The sequence below is a fragment of the Leucopleurus acutus genome (genome assembly GCF_964270905.1).
Source record: "Leucopleurus acutus genome assembly, chromosome: 4".
In the NCBI taxonomy this organism is placed as follows: domain Eukaryota; kingdom Metazoa; phylum Chordata; class Mammalia; order Artiodactyla; family Delphinidae; genus Leucopleurus; species Leucopleurus acutus.
Window position 1 is genome coordinate 2110707 of NC_139146.1, and position 21382 is coordinate 2132088.

At 44.9% G+C, this 21382-nt stretch overlaps 1 protein-coding gene across 3 annotated transcripts in view; it reads left to right on the forward strand.

Moving 5' to 3' along the window:
* The first annotated feature begins 799 nt into the window (after positions 1-799).
* The window catches only part of HTT (huntingtin), a 136798-nt gene continuing 116215 nt past the window's right edge, over positions 800-21382 (forward strand). For all 3 annotated transcript variants that reach the window (XM_082838801.1, XM_082838802.1, XM_082838803.1), the window contains exons 1-2: positions 800-1149; positions 13828-13911. In XM_082838801.1, the coding sequence (XP_082694927.1) occupies positions 920-1149; positions 13828-13911 (314 nt within the window). In that variant the 5' untranslated portion in view covers positions 800-919. The remainder of the gene's footprint in view (positions 1150-13827; positions 13912-21382) is intronic.

A 21382-nucleotide genomic window follows, 5' to 3' on the forward strand; every position in this document is an offset into this window, starting at 1 on the left:
GCTTCTCTGAGCGCCACCCACTCCCTGCGGGCAAGCGGACGCCGCCCCTCCGGGTGGCGAGGCTCTGGAGCCCGGGACCCTCCCACGCCGGCCGGCCTCGCTCAAGGGGAGGGCACACCCTTGGGCCGGGCAGTCATGCCGGCGGGGCAGTCTCTGGGGTCAAAGCTGCTTCTCGCTGCCCCAGCCACGGCCTCTCCGGGCAGCAGGCACCGACCAGGCAGGTTTTTGCCACCCGTCCCTGCCCCAGGCCCTCCGCCAAGTTCCTCAGCTCCTCCTCGGGCTGCAGACTGGCTCTCCAGGGCTCCGCTCCTCTCTGGGGGCCACACCTGGGCTCCCGCCTTGAGGGTCCTCTGGCTCCGCGCGGGGCGACCCACTTCCCCCTTCCTCCTCTGCAAGGCTGTCCCGTGAGCCCTCTCTCCGCCCGGGCCGCTGGGCGAGCAAGCACCCCCGCAGGGTCTCCGGCTCGAGTCCACGGCCGGCCCTCCCTGCCAGCCGCCGGGCGTCGGCCGGGGTCTCCTCGACTAGGGGCTTCTTCCCGAGGGAGCATAACGCTCACGACCGCCCCGCCCCCTCCTCGCCGCGCCCCTAGTCCGCGCCCTGGAGGAGCGCTGGGGTCTCGGTGGTCGCGGCGGTCCTAGAAAGCGAGACGGCGGGCGCGGGAGACTGGCTGGCGCCGCGCCCGGCCAATGGCGGAGGCCGCCGCCTCTGGCTGTCAATCTCGCCAGCCGGGCCCCGCCCCACGACGGAGCGTCGCGGGACGCAGGGCCGCGGGGGCTGCCGGGACGGACCCAAGATGGCCGAGCGCTTCGGTTCCGCTCCTGCCCGTGCCTCCGAGCCTCATTCATTGCCGCGCTGGTGAGCGGAACCGCGAGCAGGTCCGAGGGTTCCGGGGGCTGTTCCCGCGGGGCGGGAGGCCGCCATGGCGACCCTGGAAAAGCTGATGAAGGCCTTCGAGTCCCTCAAGTCCTTCCAGCAGCAGCAGCAGCAGCAGCAACAGCAGCAGCCGCCGCCGCCGCCGCCGCCTCAGCCTCCTCAGCCGCCGCCGCAGGCGCAACCGCCGCCTCAGCCGCAGTCGCCGCCGCCCCCGCCCCCGCCGCCGCCGCCGCCGCCGCCCGGACCGGCCGTGGCCGAGGAGCCGCTGCACCGACCGTGAGTGCAGGCCCGCTGCAGCTCCCCGGCCCGCGGCGACAGGGCCGCCCCGTGGTCCCCACCCAGTTCCCCGGCCCCGCGTGGGTCTCCGGCCCTCGGCAGGCGCGGGGAGCCTCGCCGGCCTCTCCCGGAGGCGCCGGGGCGGCCCCGGCCCCAGTCCTCTGCTCTCCCGGCTGCGAAGTTAGGGGAGGAACCGGGGCTGTGTTGTGAGCAGAACTTGGCAGAGCGGAGGCCGCGTCCCGTCCCTCTCCTCCTGGTCTGAGAGGAGGAGGGCTGGGGGCGCAGGATGCTCCGGGAATTGGAGCCGGAGTGATGCGGGGACAGTGGTGACATCATGCCTTGGGACGTCGGGCTGGAGGGCGGGGGAGCGCGCGCGGCCCAATGGAGAGCCTTCTGCGAGGGCCCCTTCAAGCAGCCTGTGGCTCGGGGCTGCAGCCTCAGGGCATTTCGTGTCGTTCGGGATCCGCGGCAGAATGTTGAGCATCAGGGAGAGACCGGCTTGTCTCAGCTCGGGTTGGCCTGCGGGCACTTGAATGAGCTGTGATTGCCAAGTAAGCGGTGAACTGACTAGACGGTTGTTGTTCACGCGTGAGAAGCAATAAAACTGGCTTAAATATTAGGAAGAGTTGACTGCCCTTTATTGCCTGTCCTCAGTTGGAAACAAATGACATGTTGCCGAGGGAGAGGTTAACCGCTGGGGGCGAGTGATGTCCCTGTCACGAGTGTCGCAGTCCAGCTTTGCCGGAGCAGTGGTGTCTGCGGACCCCACGCACGCGTCCTGTTGCTGACATGTGCTACTGTTCGGAAGCGGGGGGTCTCCGTTGCTTGTGCCAGGGAAAGTTTTTGAAACAGAAGAAGAGAGACCATTAACGACACCGTCTAAGAGAACCGAGTACTTTTCCCTGAAGTCTTGTGTGCTGGGTGTTCAGCAGAGGTCAGGGTGTGTGCTCTGCTGCAGTTCGGGCCTTTCTTTCATCTCGGGTCATTTTATTTCTGATCTGGGTGTGTACAGGATGGCGTTTAACGAGGAAAGTTTTCGCGAAGCAGCCCCTCTAAGAAGCGTACCTTCTTCAGGCTGATTCGTTTTTAGTAATGTTTTCTTCGTTATGCGTCTGATATGATCCTTGCTGTGTCCTGAGGTTTCATTAGAAACTGAGACTTTGGGGAGTAATTTTGGCTTATCTGTTAAAATAAAATCTGGAAACAAGTTAAGTTTTCTGCTAAAAGGTGAAAAACCTGTTTGGATGCTGACAGGGGAAAAATGTTGGTTTTTGTTTGTTTTTTAACAATTTGACTTTTCTCTGCAGCAGGTGATTTATAACCATAACTATCCATTCCAGACTTTTATGGTCGTGCTTTTCCTGGAGTTAGATGTCATGGAAGTCCATGCCCTGGGTGATCTTGTATAAAGGCGGGAAGCACCGAGCAGGGCTCTGGGTGGGAAGGAAGGCCTTACTTCCGTCCCTGTCTGCTTGTTCAAACACTTGGTCAGTCTGAAAATATGCTTTCTGTTTCTTATGCTGATTTGACAGAACCTGAATTAGCTTATCTTCTTCAAAATACGGGTGTAAAGAGGTTTCCTTCTTAAGCCAGCTTGACAAAGTAGATACATTTTGTTTCATTATTGTAAGGAAATGTATGATTGACTTATTTTTAAAATTTAGCCTATCATTTTTGCATAAATAATACATTAACATGGTACAAATTCCAAAATTGCAAAAAGGTAATTAAAATGTCTCTCTCCTGTTCCTTTCTCCTGAGTACCTAACTCCATTCCCAGAGGCAAGCTTCCTCCTTGTGTATCCTACCAGATATAATCTATGTATTATATATATGAAGATAGATTTTAAATTTTTTAAAAACAAAAGTACTTCAGAATGGTAACTTTGAAAGGTTCTTAGCATGCTCTGAAATCAACTGCATTGGGCTTAATTATAGTTATTTTAAATAAAATGCATAAATGTTACATTTTCATGTACTTTGCTGTTGAGAAAGCAAGTATTCATTAATTTTGAGTAACGAACTCACTGCTTACAGATTTGGATCTTGGCGTTTCTGTTCAGATGCTTCAGCTGAAAAATCCATGCCCCAAAGTAAGATTGGCCAAAAGCAATTAGAAAGTAACTGTTCTATTTTTATGGCCCTTGCTCTCTGTGGAACTGTGGTGTCACCAGCCACGCTTGGGCTTCAGGTGAAGGATCTGAGTGCCTGCTCCCAGCTCAGCGTATGGGATACAGGGGTTCCGGGCGGTACTGGCTGCAGTCTCAGCAAGGCTGGCGCGCAGGGGAGTGCCAGAGCTTGGCAGGGTCCTAACTGCAATTATGAGGCAGTTGACGTTGGCCTTTGGCACTTTCTCACTCTCCTTCAGATTCCCTCCTAGTTTGTCTCTGATTTTAATTATTTGCTGAATGTCTAATGTGTGCCAGCCAGTATCGTAATAGGTGCAGGGCTACAGCCATGAACAGATAAAGCTCTGCCCTCATGAAGCTTACATTTTAGTGAGGGACATAGACCAGAAACAGGATACATAAGAAAAATACACAGTATGTTGGACGGTGGTAAACAAAGGAGGAACAGCAGCAAAGCAGGGAACGGGGTCTAGGAAATGTCAGGGTTAATAAGGTATTGACGTTTTAGATAGGGTGTCCGGGGAAGGGCCACTGAGATGGTGTCTTTTGAGTAAAGACCAGAAGAGAGTCAGGGATTGCCATAAAGGTATGCGGAGGGGCGTTCCAGGCAGAGGGAGCTGCTCCAAACCCCGCTGACTGAGGAATAGCGAGGCGGCGGTGTGGCCCGTTGAATTAGCCAGAGGGAGACTCTTAGTAGGAGCTGAGGTCAGAGAGGTAGAGAGAGTGCTGTACCAGATAGATCAGTAGGCCCTCCCTTCAAGGTGGAATAAAGACGGTGGCATTTATTCTACGTGAGGTGGGAAGTTCTGGAGGGTTTGGTCCGAGGAGCGGCAGGATTGGAGTTCCATTTTTCAGTGAATACTGGCTGAGAGCTGAGTGAAGGCAGCATGGTGAGGAGCAGGAGACCAGCTGGGAAGCGAGCCACGTGCCCAGGTGAGATGCTGGCGAATTCTGTCAGGTTGTTGGCGGTGGCAAGGTGGGAACTGACTGAATTTTGAAGGTAGAACCAACAGGACTTGTTCATCTCTGTCTGCGAAGCATGACATAATTTAGCCATAGTTGGTGTTATCAGTTATATTCAACTGCAGGTAACAGAAAACTCTGCTGCCATAACTTAAATAGGCAGGAATTTATTATAAGACAGCAGTGTCTGCTTGAGGAAGCTCACCAGTGATTAGGGACCCAGCTTCTTTCTTATGCTTCATCCTCATTCTTTCCCATTTTTGAAGTTGGGTTGTCTTTTTATTGTTGAATTGTGACAGTTTTCATAATATTCTGGGTACTAGACCCTTATCAGATGCATGATTTGTAAAATGATACTCCCTTTCTTGGGTTGTCTCTTCAGTCTTTTTTTTGGCTGAGCCCTGTGGCTTGTGGGGCGGCTTGTGGGATCTTAGTTCCCCGACCAGGGATTGAACCCGGGCGCATGGCAGTGGAAGTGCGGAGTCCTAACCACTGGACCGCCAGGGAAGTCCGTATACAGTCTTGATTACCATTAGGTTTTTCTTTTTTAATTTTTAAAAAAGATTAATTAATTTAGTTTTGGCTGCGTTGGGTCTTCGTTGCGGTGCGAGGGCTTCACATTGCGGTGGCTTCTCCTGTTGCGGAGCACGGGCTCTAGGTGCACGGGCTTCAGTAGTTGTGGCACACAGGGTCAGTAGTTGTGGCTCGCGGGCTCTAGAGCACAGGCTCAGTAGTTGTGGCTCGTGGGCTTTAGAGCGCAGGCTCAGTAGTTGTGGCGCACGGGCTTAGTTTTTCCGCGGCAGGTGGGATCTTCCCAGACCAGGACTCGAACCCGTGTCCCCTGCATTGGCAGGTGGATTCTTAACCACTGCGCCACCAGGAAGTCCCTACCATTAATTTTGTATCACAGTTTCAAGTCATGAAATGTGAGTCCTCCAACTTTATTCCTTTTCAGGATAGTTTTGGCTATTCTGGGCCCCTTGCATTTCCATTTGAATTGTAAGATCTGATTGTCAGTTTCTACGAAGAAGCCAGCTGGAATTCTCTGATGGGTATTGCATTGAATCTGTAGATCAGTTTGGGGAGTATTGGCACCTTAACAATATTAAGTCTTCTGATTCTTGAACATTGGCAAACATTTTATGTAAATGGTACATCTCTGTAGCAACCATTAAGCTCTGCCATTGTAGAAAAGAAGCATCCAGAAGCACTATGTAAGTGAATGTGAGCCTCTGTTCCAATAACATTTTATTAAGGACGTTGAAATTTGTATAGTTTTCACGTCATAAAATATTATTCTTTGGTTTTTTTTTGGGGGGGGTCAACCATTTAAAAATGTAAAAACACTTTTTAGACTGGCCGAAACAGGTAGGCTGTAGTTTGTCCACCCCTAGATTAGATATGATAGGACCACTTTGGGGAAGCATTTCTTTTTTGGTTGCTTTTTGTTAACTAGCTTAAAAAAAATTACACATATACGTTGTAACAACATCTTCAAATAGCACAGAAGGTGAAAAGCAAAGTCTTCCTCCCTGGCTGTCCTAGTCTCATTCCCTAAAAATAACAATTGTTAAGTTTCTTTTGTTTTCTCTGATTTTTTTTTTTTTTTTTTTTTTTTTTTTGGCGGTTCGCGGGCCTCTCACTGTTGTGGCCTCTCCCGTTGTGGAGCACAGGCTCCAGACGTGCAGGCTCAGCGGCCATGGCTCACGGGCCCAGCCGCTCCGCGGCATGTGGGATCTTCCCGGACCGGGGCACGAACCTGCGTCCCCTGCATCGGCTGGCGGACTCTCAACCACTGCACCACCAGGGAAGCCCGTTTTCTCTGATTTTTTAATGCATATACAAGTCCTTTTTTTTTTTTTGCATGAATGAGCTCACACTATATTATTTCACTTAGTATATCAAAGACATTGTTTCATAGCAGTACCTATCATTCTTATTAACTGCTATATAATACTGTAGAATTTCTTTTTAAAAGAGGACTTATGGAGATGTAAAGGCAAAGGTCTTACAGTGTCCTGGCTTTCCTATTCTCTCCTCCTTCAGAGGCCCCACCCCCATTACCTCTGGTCCCTGCAAGTGAGCCAGTCACTCAGTAAACTACCTTGGAATGGAAGTCTTATTCAGACAGCAAGAAGGAAAAATGAACACAGTGCAAGTTGTGTTAACTTGAATCAGTTTGGGTGCTAGAATATGTGTTAGAGACGAGATATGCCATAGATCCTTGCTGCTCAGAGTGTGGTCTCAGGGCCAGCAATTTGGTATTGCTTGGGAGCTTATAAGAAGTACAGAATCTCTGCCCTCCCTTAGACCTACTGAATCAAGAGTCTGCATTTTAACCAGGTTTGTGAGCAATTTATGTGCACATTAAAGCTTGAGAAGCTCCACTGTCGATGATCAGGACCTACTTTTCTGTTGATATAATATAATATAAAATAATATATAATATAAAATTCCATCAGCATTTGGGAGGGAAGACTTATGTTGCTTACATCTGTCCAGGTGTAGCTGAGGCAGTATCATTTCTCTGTCCTAGGGCCATGGAGCATTTGTGTAGCTGTGAAGTGCGGTGTAACACTGACACGTAAGCTGTGGTGGCATTAAGAGCTCCCAGCTACTGGGAATGGGCACTTAAGTGGGGACTGGACTAGATGACCTGGAAGGATTCCTTTCAACTGGGTGCCTGTTGTGTGCCAGGGCCTGTTCTGGGCCCTTGGGTTACAGCAGTGAACAAGGCCAGTGGTGTTAAAGACTATGGAGAAAGACAAAACAGAATAAGGGGGAGAGGAGCTTTGTGGTGGTGTTTAGGGTGCGAAGTGCACTGAGAAGGTGAGGCTGGAGCAGGGGGAGGGGGGTGGGTATCTGGAGGAGGTGAGGTTGAGGTAGAGGGAACAGATGAGCGGGAGTGCTCTCCATGTTGCAGGAGTAGTAAGGAGGCCAGAAAGAGGAGATGAGGGGCAGCCGTTTAGGGCCTGTACCCCAATATAAGGACTTTGGATTTTACTCTGACCAGATGCTTACTTGTGTAGTCAAACAAGTGATACAGCTTACGATGCTAAGCCAACACCAGATGCTGGCTTGGAAGAAACTGGGTCACTTAGTCATCGCTGGTGGGACTATAAGATGGACAGCTACTCTGGAAAACACGCAGTGTCTTGTAGAACTGAACATACAGTTACTATATGACCCGGCAGTTGCACTCTTGGGTGTTTATCCCGGGAAGTGAAAACTTATGTTCACATAAAAACCTGTACACAAATGTTTGTAGCAACTTTATTCATAATAGCCAAAATCTAGAATCAGCTTAGATGTCCTTCAACAGGTGAATGGTTAAACCACTCAGCAATAAAAAGGAACAAACTCCTGATAATACATGCAACAACTAAGATGAATCTTGAGGAAATTATGCTAGTGAAAACAGGCAATCCCCAAAGGTTATATACGGGCTGATTCTACTTATGTAACATTTTTGAAATGACATAGTTCTAGGAGTGGAGAGTAGATGAGTGGTTGCCCGGTTAGGGGTGGGTGGAGGTACAGAGTGGAGGGCCAAGGGAGGTGGGTGTGGTTCTCAAAGGGCAGCTCAAGGGGATCCTCATGGTGACGGAAGTGTTCCATATCTTGACTCTGGTGGTGGATACACAAACTTACACATCTGATGACATTGTGTAGAACTAAATGCACACATCCGCACAGATGAGTAGAAGTAAAACTGGAAATCTAAAGATCAGTGGATTTTATCACTGTTCTGGCTGTGATTGTTTTGCAGAATGTTAGTAGTGGGGGAAACTGAGTGAAGTACACACTGTATTTCTTTTATTGATATTTCTTACAGTTACATGTGAATCTACAATTACCTCATTAAAAACTTTTTCTTAAGAAAGATTTTTAACAATTTATTTATTTATTTTTGGCGGTGCCAGATCTTAGTTGCAGCCTGTGAGATCTTTAGTTGCGGCATGCAGGCTTCATAGTTGTGGCACGCATTCGGGATCTGGTTCCCTGACCAGGGATCGAACCTGGGCCCCCTGCATTGGGAGTGTGGAGTCTTACCCACTGGACCACCAGGGAAGTCCCCCTCATTAAAAACTTTAATTAACAAAGAAGGCCACCCTGGTGGACAGGGAGCAGGAATGAAAGAGGCTATTAAAGTAATCAAATCTGATTGAAGTAATCAAATCAGTCGGGAGGCTGTTGAAGTAGTCAAAGCTGGAGGTGCGGCAGCTTGTGCCGGGCTGGGAGCAACAGTGCTGGTGGTGAGGAGTGGTCACATTCCTTCCTCAGGGGAGGAAGAGCTGCTGGGATTTGCAGACAGATTTTTTTAAAAATTGAGATTATGATTTACATATCATAAAATTCACCATTTTAAAATGTACAACTTAGTGGTTTGTAATATGTTCACAAGGCTCTGCAACCATCACTACTGTCTGATTTCTGGAACATTTCGTCACCCCAGAAAGAGAGCCCCTGTCCATTAGCAGTCAGTCCCCATTTTCCCTCCCCCGGCCCCTGGCAACCATTCATCTATTTCTGTCTCTATGGATTTGCCTGTTCTGGACGTTTCTTGTGAACGGAATCGTACACGTGGGGCCTTTTGTGTCAGACCTTTTTCACTTAGCATAGATCGCATTTTGAATTGCACCTTCGTCTATTAGTAATTGTTACAGTACTCAGTTAAATTACTAGTAAGAAAGGCTTTCACAGCCCTTTTCTGTGATATAGACTGTGTGGTGGGGAAATCGTAGGCCTTGCTTCCCCTAATCAAACAGTACTTTTTCTTTTCGGCCGTGTCGAGCGGCTTGTGGGATCTTAGTTCCCTGACCAGGGATTGAACCTGTGCCCTTGGCAGTGAAAGTGTTGAGTCCTAACCATTGGACCGCCAGGGAATTCCCTTAAGCAGTACTTTTATTTTAAAATTATGCATGAAACATAATTCCAAAATGACTTTGGTGTTCCATTCCTTCTTTAAAAAAAAAAAGATCCAAAAGAGTCCTAATCTTCTAGGAACACTCTCATTAGTATAGTACTTGGTGAAAGTTAGAGAGCAGCTGATGAGGAATCAGAAGACCTGGATGTCTGCCCGGCCATTTACTGCCCTGCTCCTGCAGGCGGGGCAGCCTCTAGACCTCAGTTTTACTCATCGTGTGGGGTGTGTAGGCACCGACTCGAAAATGTGTATGTGACAGTACCTGTGACCACAACTAGCAAGACAAGTGCAAGATAGGTGATGGTTTTCAGTTCCTGGAGTACTCAAGGTCCTCCCTTGCACGCCCTCAACCTGGAATCAGATTTTTCATACATAATTCTAAAAATAAGAATTTTGATGAGAGGGTTTGAATTCCCATTGTCAGAATTAGTTCTTTGATGATCGTTTTAACGTGTTTGTAGCATGCCTGTAGAGTCCTTGACTTTTATATGTTCCTCCTCCTTACAGATGCGTGTTTGTGTACAGATCGCTTCATTACACAGTTGGGGGGGCTGACTGTGGTTTGTTTTCACTTTGAAGGTGGAGTTAAAATAAGCACGTTTACAAAAGCAGCTGAAGGATCAGGACTGTTCTTACCTTGTTTATCCAGCTCTCACCCTGCTCATCCAGTTCCTGCCTAGAGCAGGGCGGTTCTGTTTTCACCTTAATTTCCATACTTACTCTTCTTGTAGAACAAGTCAGTTTGACAACTTAGTTCATCAGCCTAATTAAATTCCATGGGGGAATGAAATAGTTGTAGTTTTCTTAAACTTCCAAGTTGGTTTATTGGACAAAATAAGACGGGAAGGAGGTATTTGAAGCAGGAACCATGGCATGTACAAGAACTGAGTTTGAAGGTGCATGACCGAAACGACTGAGTTATTTCCAGTGGCCAGAGTTCCCACGCAGGCTTCCTGACGGAGGAGAGTAGCCTGAGGCCAGACTATACTGGGCCTGCTTAAGCCGGGTTGGTGTTTGTACTGGGTGGGGGTGTTTGTTCCTTTTGGGCTACATTGCTGCCCTGACATCTTTCAGTGGGTAGTGTTGGAAGGGTTGTTTTTTTCATTTTCTGGTATTTTTGGTTAATGCCTCTTTGCTGGGGTGTCTGAGGGTAAAGTCTGATCCTCACACTTTAAAATGTGGGTATTCTTCAGTGTGATAAGAGAGAAGATTTTACAGGATAAGTATTTTGGTAGCAGTCAGGTGGTTTGTTTTTATGCTCCTCACCCAAAATAGGTACTTAGTAATTATTGTTTAAATTTTAATAGCAAGACTAGTAACCACTGAAGACTTTGTCTATCTGAAGAATCTTATGATTTTAGGGCTATCTATTGAGTATGGAAAAGACAAAAATTTAAATATACTACGGTAGGTTTTTTTTTTTCCCCCTCAAAAGTGTTTGGATTGCTGGAAGATGATTGTGGATGAGTTAGGAAGAGAAACTTAAAACATGTGCTTTCTTTGTAACTGACCATGATAGAACGTGTGCTGCCCTCTTTCTGGCAGTGAAGTCGTGAAAGTCAGGGTCATCAGACGTGTCGTGGTTGACGTCTTGGTCACAGCCAGAGGGGCTGAGGGCTGCAGCTCGGACTCCACAAAGTGCTTGAACTCAAGCCTGTGGGGTTGCCCTACAGTTTCTCTCTTTTTTAAGCTTTGCTGTTTCTACGTTTCTTTCCATCTCTTGGTTATGCAAACTCAAGTTTAAAGCAATTATCATTTATCTTCTGAATCCTGTTTGTAAGACTGACTTAAGAACTTTTGAGTCAGTTTTAACGTGTATGTAACCTACCCTCCTACAGCAAAAGCTTACTTATCCATTCCTTTGTTGTCTGTCTGAAACACCTGCTCCAGTGTAGGTGCTGTGCTGAGTGCCAGTGAGAGAGACACGATGTGGCCCTTGCTCTTAGTGAGTCTGTCATCCCTGGGGAGGAAGTTGCAGGAACGGTTACTACCAACGAGTGTGATGGGGGTGCTGGCTGATGGCCGGGCCTAGGGCAGGGTCCTGGGTGAATAAGGCAGGCTTTCCCCACCAGGAGCTCGGAGGAGGAGCTAGACCCAAACAGACAACAGAAGCATGTATTTTTATTTTGGTGGGTGAGACTGATATTTTCTCTTTGACTTTCTGCTAGTTTCATAAACTTTTGCTCAAGTTCTGGCTTGGGGGAACAGCACAGTAGGTCTTAAGGAAACCAGGCGGCAGGTGCAGAGAGCTGTATTGTTTATTGTTACCTGTATTCTTGTGGTTTACTCCACACGTGAGGAGGGAGACAAGGTTCTTTTTGAAGCTCACATTTGTATTTATCACTTTTCTATTCTGACCATCGTTAAGTAGTGAAGTCCACTCAGTTTAGTGTTTGTCGACCTTTTTCTGATTACCATCCCCCTAGGAATCATTTTAGACCTCACGGTAAGAGGCTACCCAGGGAGGGGCCACTACCTATATAGCTAGGAGCCTGGGTGTATGAATTCAGTTCACTTAAGGCCTCTGACAGATTCTCACTTTGGAAAAGAGTAGTGGATAAGTGAGTTAGTTTGCTTCCTAACGTGCTTGGAGTGGTCAGTGTTCTTTAATTTTCTTGATGGCTGTCTTAAACTAGGTAACCTCTGAGCTGCTGTAATAGAGACTTTAATGTGGTGGCTCAAAGAAGAGAGCATTTAAATTCTCATAGCGCTTTCTTCTTTAAATTGAGGTATTTTATTTATACACACACACACACATATATATAGTAAAATGTACCCTTTTTAATGTACAGATCAGTGAATTTTGACAGTTGCGTAACTACTGCCACAATCAAGATTTAGGACAGTGCCATCACCTCCTAAAGATTCCCCCTGCCTCGTACCTCTTTGCTGTCAACTCCCCCCTCCTCCGCCAGGCCCCTGGAAATTACTGATCACCTTATGTTCCCCTGGTTTTGTGTCTTCCAGAACGTGGCATAAATGGAATTATACTTATGTATCTTGAAGCTGATACGTTGAGATTCATCCTTGTGTGAATCAGTGGTTTGCTGCTTTTTACTGCCAAGCAGTGTTCCGTCATTCGGCTGTGTCATTTATCCATCCACTGGGACATTTGGGTTGTTTCCATCACAGTGTTTTTGAAGTGAGTGACTCATGAGGGTGGGTGGTGAGGGGCCTCTGCCTCTTGTGGTCACTTGGGACTCAGGCTCCTTCCATCCTGTTGCTCTGCAGCCTTCTTGTTGTCTTTATCTGTATAATCAAAAACTGGGTGTTAGGAATGTTTGTTCCAGTCGGAGGGAACTAAAAGGGGGATGCCCAGGGCGAGCCAGCAAGGCAGAAGCTCCACCTGCTACTTCTGTTCCCATTTCATCTGTGAGAACTAAGTCACCTGTCTATCCCCAACTGCAGGGAAGCTAGGCTGTGGAGCTTCTAACCAGGAGGCGTGTGTCCGAGAAGGGAAGGCTGGCATCTTGGTGGGTGACTAGCAGTCCGCAACATAGCTTATCAGTAAGAGTCTCTTTTAGGAAAGAGACCAGTGGGAGACACACAGACACCAGTCCACGTGGTGATGGACTCTTACTGACCAGTCATCGGGAAGCCCCTCTCCGCATGCCTTGGGCTTGTCTTCTCATTCAGGCTCTGTCTGTTCTTCATTTTGGACCCTGACTTTCCCCTTTGGAGACTCTTCCTTGTCCATTTTCTTCCCTGGCCGCATCTGTAGTGCCTTTTGGAGGGTATGTCTTTCGTGGATTTGCATAATTGTAAGAGCCTCTTCCTTCAGGTGTACTTGTTGGAAACTGAGGTTGCATTAGGGATTAGATATAGGTGTTTGTTGGTTAGTTTTTAAATTTCTTTGGTACTAGAATTCCCTCCAAAACTTAGTAGTCTTCTGGTTTAGGTGTTTCTAGTTAGTACCATGTACTGGTGACCTGCTAACACTCAGATCCTTTTTGGATGTAGTTATCAAGCCTGATTTATTTTTTGGCTTCCTCTTTGGATTGACCCTCTCTACCTTATTTCTGTGGTGCCTACCTCAGAGACATCTCAAGTCATAGGTTTGGGTGGGAAGCAAGCACCTTTTATCTGATCTTCTTGACCAGGCTGTTTATCTCCTTTTTTTTGGGCTTAGAAGTCTTACTAGGAGGCTTTTGAGAAAGTGTCTGGGCAGGGGGCTTGTTTCTAGCCGTTTGGGGATAGAAGCAGTTAGCCATTGTCTGAACGTTATTTTACACCTAAGAGTGTGAGGTCTGTGTGGTATGCTGACTGTAGTCAGTACATAAGACTTTGAGAAGTGGCAGCAGCTTGGAATGTAGAGTATTGTGTTGACATCCTTGTGTTTCATTGAATTGCACACTCCGTCCATCCATGTGATCTTGGGTGAGCGCTGTTTGCACTGCAGTTTCTCCTTCTCTAAAGTAGAGAAAGCAGGTGCGTTAGTAACACCCCTTGACTTTTCTACGGAGCCCTGTCCTGTAGGGAACCCTGGGTTAGGCTCATCCCCTCTTCCCTGACCTCAGAGCCACCCTGCCCCCAGCAGGAATGGGTGGTTTACTTCTAGGAGTCAAGAAGCACTACTGAATGAATGAATGCCTTGTAGAAATAGATGGAGCAGATAACACAACACATGCAAACTTCCTTTACTCTTTTTTTTCCTTTTAGAAAGAAAGAACTCTCAGCCACCAAGAAAGACCGTGTGAATCATTGTCTGACAATATGTGAAAACATAGTGGCGCAGTCTCTCAGGTAACTGTACTTTGAACTTCCTAGTGAAAATTAAAAATTTCTGTATTTTCATTCTTAATGGGCTAGAATATTCTTTGTCTCCCCAATTGTTTTAAAACCTTTACAGGACCCCCTTCCCCATACTTCTGGCTACATATGTGGAGGATGTCCAGACACTGTAATGAGTAATGTTTCCATAATCTTACATAGTATCATTGTAACCATTATGATAATTGAACATGTTTATATTTTACTTCTTGCGGTATTTGGAACAACAAGAGCCTGTCTAATTGTAGTGGTCTTTTTTTTTTTAATTGGAGTATAATTGCTTTACAATGTTGTGTTAGTTTGTGCTGTACAATGAAGTGAATCAGCTATATGTATACATATATCCCCTCCCTCTCGGACCTCCCTTCCCACCCCCATCCCACCCATTTAGGTCATCACAGAGCACCGAGCTGTGCTTTATAGCATGTTCCCGTTAGCTATCTATTTTTAAAAAAATAAATTTGTTTATTTATTTATTTATTTATTTTTGGCTGCGTTGGGTCTTTGTTGCTGCTCGTGGGCTTTCTCTAGCTGTGGCGAGCGGGGGCTATACTCTTCGTTGCGATGCACGGGCTTCTCATTGAGGTGGCTTCTCTTGTTGCAGAGCACGGGCTCTAGGGTTCATGGGCTTCAGTAGTTGTGGCACGCGGGCTCAGTGGTTGTGGTGCACGGGCTTAGTTGCTCCGTGGCATGTGGGATCTCTGGACCAGCGATTGAACCCGTGTCCCCTGCATTGGCAGGTGGATTCTTAACCACTGCCCCACCAGGGAAGCCCCACCACTAGCTATGTGTTTTATACATGGTACCCCTATGTTCATTGCAGTACTATCTACGATAGCCAGGACATGGAAACAGCCTAAATGTCCATCGACAGATGAATGGATAAAGAAGATGTGGTGTATATGTATATGATGGAATATTACTCAGCCATAAAAAGGAAGGAAATTGGGTCATTTGTAGAGATGTGGATGGACCTAGAGTCTGTCATACAGAGTGAAGTAAGTCAGAAAGCGAAAAACAAATATCGTATATTAATGCATATATGTGGAATCTAGAAAAATGGCACAGATGAACCTACGTGCAGGGCAGGAATAGAGATGCAGATGTAGACAACGGACGTGTGGACACGGGTGAGGGGTGGGATGAATTGGGAGATTAGGTTTGACATAAATGCGCTCTCGTGGTCTTTTGTTTGCTTTTCTTCAGTACTTTGCCCTCGTCCGACACTGTGGGAGTGCACGTGCTCCCCCCGTGGCTGCTGCCTGCTCATTAAGGCTCTGGGACCAGTGGGATCACGGGCATTGACTGGAGGTCTGCTTCCCTGGCTCGATCGTTCCTCTGTGCTGAACTAGCAGCACCTTCTGTGTAGCTTCGTTGCTAATTCTCCTCATTCTGTTTCCTTTGGACTGTCGGTTTTTCTGACCATTGTTCATAGTAGCTGTGGATGGTAAATATTTTAAGCCTGTTTCTGATGGCTGAGTAGGAAACAGATTTACTTATGATTTCAGAATTCTGTTACCCACATGGGCATGTGTGAAGTACTTCTCTCTTGGCTTTTCTTTCCTTTGGAATAAATCATTCATGTTATTCTCCTGTTGGAAAGAGCTCTTTATAATCTGTTAGAAAAAGCTCTGAGAATAATCATCTTGATTTTAGTACTGACAGAAATTTGGTGATTCATTTAATTTTAATGTCACCTTGCTTTTGTATTTCATACTTTCAAAGCAATTTCACAGTAGAGTATTTCATTTTAGTTGAACTCATTCAGTTTGTGAAGGACAGTGGATGATTTCTGTTTCTATCTAATTTGTAGAAATATTGTGGGAAGAAATGAAGTGACAAATGAGAATGTGTGCTGAGAATAAAAATATAAAAATTCTAAGTTAGCACACTATTGTTAGCATAGCTTAGAAAACAATACGAAGATAAAAGTAGGGGGGAGAAAGCTTGAATTCTATTTCCACTCCTTATAAGCCAGGTGGTTTTAGATAAGTTTAACTTCTTGGAGCCACTGTTGCCTCATCTATGAAATGTAAACCCAATTTATAAGGGTTCTTGTGGGGTGAAGCGACACCCGTGAAACACTGTTGAGATCTACATAGATGTGTTCTTTAGCTACTGAGAGCCAGAAATACATCCCGTCGTGACGCACATTGTCCTACAAACTGTCATTACTTTTGTATGAAATGACGGTAAATGCCCGACAGGCCCCTGGTGCCTGCTGCTGCTATAGCACTGCTGTGCTCACCTGATCCCCAGCATCCAGGTCTCAGGGAGTAACACCTCACTTTGAAAGCTTATGGACCCAGGAACTAGATCTCTTCCAGTCTTAGTGCTTCATGCATTATACTTAGTTTGTTTCTTGACAGTTCCCAATGGAATTGATGGGATGTTGGCTTAGATTCACACATTGGTAGTAAAGTATGTTGAGATGTGTTAAGACTGATTTGTGGTTCAGTTTGCCATCTTAAATCACAGTAGTGACTGATAATAGTTTTTACATTCGTATGTCTATTATGTTTGTATGGAGTAATGCTGATAGTCATTATACTGCTTGTTCTACACAGCAGCATATGAATAGGATATTTTTTGGACCCAGAGAGGTTGTTTCTGGTCCCGTCAGATCAAAGAACAAGTTTGTTTTAAGATACTCTCCATACTTTTTAGGAATTTTGGAGTGTAGAGCTGAAGTGGATGTTTTATATGCGTGTAATGATTTATGAAATCTTCTCGATGGCTGGTATTTCCTGTTATCTCTCCTGAGTGTAATTAACCTCTGGCACGTTCTTACAGCTTCTGTGATACACTGACCTTCTCTCCAGTGGGGTTATTCCGTGGCAGCTTCTGAAGTCTTCATTGTGTATTGTGACTCTTAGTCTACCTAAGCTCTCAAGTTGGTGGTCTGTCCTACTGGTTCCTAAATACACATGAACATCAAAATCATCCGGAAGATTTGTCAAAAATATAGTAACGAAGATACCTCACTGCCCTCTTTCCCCAGCACACTTATATTTTCTGTTCAGGTGGAGTGTGGGGATTTGTTTTTTACAAGTATCCTCTTGGGAATACTTAGGAACCCTCATCTAAGCAAGTGTACCTTGATAAAGTGGTTGGGTAAAAATAAGTATACAGGAATCTATAGATTTCCCCAATATTAGCATAAATCAGTTAGAAAATGTAGTGGTTCAAGATCCAATTCATAGTAGCACCAACATATTAAATTTCAAGGAATTGACAAGGGACGTGCAGAAACTACATAAGGACGGCTATTGACTTTCCTGAAAGGTACAGATTACTACTTCCCTTTCTACATGGGAAGATTTCTTTATCATAAAGTTAAATTTTCTCAAAATTAATCCATAAATTTAAAATGATCTTGATCAGAATTCTAGTAGAGATGTTTTTGAACTTGTTCATCTGCAAGAATCGATACATCACTGTTGCAAAGAAAATCTGAAACCATCAGTAATATGGTGATACCTGGTGTACATGAAATTAAAATAGCTGTTAGACATTAAAGAAGGTATAGAATAGAAAGTGGGAAAGTGTATGTGTGTATCTGTGTGTATGAATTTATGATACACATATAGCATCTTGTATTAGTATGGAAATGATGAACCACTTGACTATTTAGTGGGGGGTATTATGTTTCTTCTTCATATTGCAAACAAACATAAATGCCAGATTAATTACCTAAACACAAAAAAGTGAAATCATTACTATAAAAAGAACATTGAATCTCAGGCTGTGGAATGCTAGCAGTATAAAGGAAAAAAATGTTTTATCTGGAATGTAGTTCAGTATGTCAAAATCCACTTTAAACTGGAAATTACATAAATGTAACTTGGGGAAAGTATTGACAGCATATATATCAAAGGTTTAATAGCTTCTATAAAGAGCAATTATAAATCATGAAGAAAAAGACTATCATCCTAATAGGAAAATAGGCAAAGGCTATGAATAGGCCTTTTGGAAAAGAAGACATGAGGTGGGGCCCGTGAGCATATGGCTGACACTTACTTTGTGCTTCCTGTGGAGGCAATGCTCACACTCACTGGTGGTCAGTGGGATGAGACTAAAACACGAATAAGAACAGTTTCACCTGTCAGAGTGCCAAACACTAAAAAATATTCAGGGGTTTTTCAGAGATGATACAGCTTTTTTAAAAGGCAGTTTGGCAAACACTACCTGTTTGACTTAACTGTTTCACCTCAGGAGTTCATCCTGAGGAAAGTGTACAATGATGTGCAGTGCTATTCATCCCATTAGAAAATTAAAAATAATCGTAATGACTTACCCACAGAATTGAAGAATTAGGATACATTTATAGAAAGGAATATTAGCTAACTTTATAAAAGGTGATTTATAGATATTTATATTTGTGACCAGAAAAGATATTAGTAATATGTTAAAAATTACATTTAAAAAATCATGAAAGATTTTTGCTTCTGGCTGAGTGACAAGGACAGGATCTACCTTCCTGCCTAAAGCAATGGATAATGGATAAAATATATGTAACAATGGTTTTCAAGGCACTGGGCATCAGGCAGTTGTGGAAAAATGGAAAACTACTGCGATGAGCATTATGACTTCCCCAGGTTACTGCCTGGAGGGAGTTTCCCAGCCAGGATGTGAGGAGGGGAAACCCAGGCAGAGCCCAGTGGCTGCTGAGATGGGGAGACAGAGCTGATGGCCTCAGGAGGCAGGGTGGCTGGGGCCCATTGGGGAGAATACCAGAGAGGGGGGAGCGGCAAGGAGCCATCAGCGAGACCTGCAGGGGTCCCTCAGTGCCCTGGGGCTGGGGGTGGAACCACCTGAGGGGATTGGAGGGAACAGGTGCTAAACTCAGACAGGTGCAGGAAGGGCTCCTGTTCCCCCCAGCCAGAGTGGAAAACCCCGTCCTTCCTGGGGTGTTGGGTGGGCTACTCAGAAGGGTTTGCCTTCGCCAGAGGGCTCACTTAGCCCTAGGCTAGGATGTCATTCCAGTCCTGCCTAGTAAAGCTTAAAAGCAAAACCCAAGGTGATCACACTCTTTCAAAGTAACTTAATTGCATTCCAGAGCAAAGTTCAAGAATATTTATCAGAATTCAGAAGTATATAACACCCAACAAGATAAAAGTTACAAGGTCTGGCATCTGGTCAGAAATTATCAGGAATGCAAAGAAGCAGGAAAGCATGATTGACAGTGGAAAAAATCAATTGAAGCTGACCCAGAAATTGCACAGGTGGTAAAATTTGTACACAGAAACGTTAAAACAGTAACTGTAACTGTTCTTCTAGTTCAAGAAGCTAGAGAAAAGATTGAATATGTTAAGTAGAGATAAGACATGAGAAAGCCCTAAAGTGAACCAAGGTAAGAGTGACAGTGGATTTCTCACTGGAAAAAAATAGTGCCAGAAGTCCGTGCAACATCATCTGTGAAGTACCGAAACGGAAAAAACCCTAGAATTCTATACCCTGTAGAAACTTCTTTCTCAAAGACAAAGGTGAAAGAAAGACTTTTTCAGACTTGGAAAAGCTGAAACCATCTATGTCCAGCAGGCAACTACTATAAGAAATACTAAAGAAAGTGTTTCAGGTAGAAGGAAGATGGTACCAGATAGAAGTCTGGATCTACATACAGGATTGGAGAGCAATGGAAATGGTAACTGTAGTGGGTAAATATAAGACTTTCCCTCTTACTTTTAATCTTTCAAAAATATACTTGATGGTTTACAGCGAAAATAATAACGATGTATTTTGGGGTTTACACGTAGGAGTGAAATATATGACAGCCATAGCACAAAGGGTGCAAGAGCAGAAATGGAAATGCAGTTGACCTTTGAACTACATGGTTTTGAACTGCATGGGTCCACTTGTATGCAGATTTTTTTCAAAAAATGCTGCAGTACTACACCACGCGTGGTTGGTTGAATCTGTGGTTTCCAGCCTGCAGATAATTTGTACTCGGGTTTTTGACTTTGTGGAGGGTCGGCGCCTCTAGCCCCTCCAAACTGTCGATATAGGTTGTATCAATATTAAAAGGATAGTAAAGGAATATTATGAACTTCAGTAACTTAGATGAAATGGACAGTTTCTTGAAAGAGGAACTTCTAAAGCTCTCTCAAAGAGAAATAGATAACCTAATTAGCCCTGTATCTATTTTATTAAATTAAAATCTAAAAATCAATATTTGATTAGTTATTGGAGACCTTTTAAGCATGGTTAGAAATGGTATATAAACCTACTTTTTTCTTTTTTAAAAATTGAGATGTAATTGGCATATGACACTGAGTTTGAGGTGCACGTGTTGGTTTGATACATTTGTATAATGCACTATGACGGCCGTAGTGTTAGCTAACACCTTTATCATGTCACATCATTATCATTTCTTTTTTTGTGTTGAGAACAGTTAAGATCTAGTCTCTTAGTAACTTTGAAGTTTAAAATACAGTATTGTTGACTATAATCACGAAGCTGTGCATTAGATCTCCAGGTTTTATTTAAGTAAACCTACTTTTTCAACTGTGAATTTTATGGAGTCTCTATACAAATAAAATACTTCTGATGAAAATTTTGTGCTTGAATTGAGATGTGCTGTAAAAAAGATTGTTATATATCCCAGTAATTTTTTCATATTGATTACTTGTTAAAATAATGTTTTGGATATATTGGGTTAAATGAAATATATTATTAAGATTAATTTTACCTGTTTCTCTTTATTTGTGTGTCTATTAGGAAGTATAAAATTGCACTTGTAGCTCACATTGTATTTCCGTAGCACCACTTTGAGCAGCGCCTGGATGCTGTGCCAGCATCCCAGGGACCTTTCCTCTTTATTCACAGGAGTATTCCACAGAGATGAGGTCTGAAATATCGCTGAGGGGCACATTTTTTTTCTTGCTCGTACTTGTTTGTTGATCACTGCTAATGTGGTTCTTTGCTTTCCCTTAGGCTCCTGGCTCTTCTGACTCTTGGTAGGAATTGTGAGGTAGAGAGAGAGTGGGGAGGAGGCCCTTTATTTCAGAGGACTCTAGACTGAGATGTTTCAAGAATAGCAGCTTTGTCCAGGGGCTGTATTACTGCTGGCCCATCCCTCACTGTGCTGTGAAGTCAGTTTCATGCACATGGCCATGGGTCTCTCTCTCTTGGCTGTGTTTAGCCAATTGGATCACAACTGCCTGACAGGCTCTCTCAGTGAAACTTTTAAAAATCATTTACAAGCATCGCCTAGATTCCAGTTCTTGAGACTGATGGAGCAACAAAAACACAGCCTGACCATGATCATGTTGAGTTTGGAACATACTGAAAGCAAGATGAAAAAGGAGTAAAGGAGTTATATTGGTATATTGATTTTCTAGGTTCTGAGAATATTGTAAGAGTAGAAGTAACTTGTTGGCAGAGGGCGGATGGCTGTCTGAGATTTAAGTATCTGAAGCTGTGTCTTTTTTTCTTTTTTTTAATT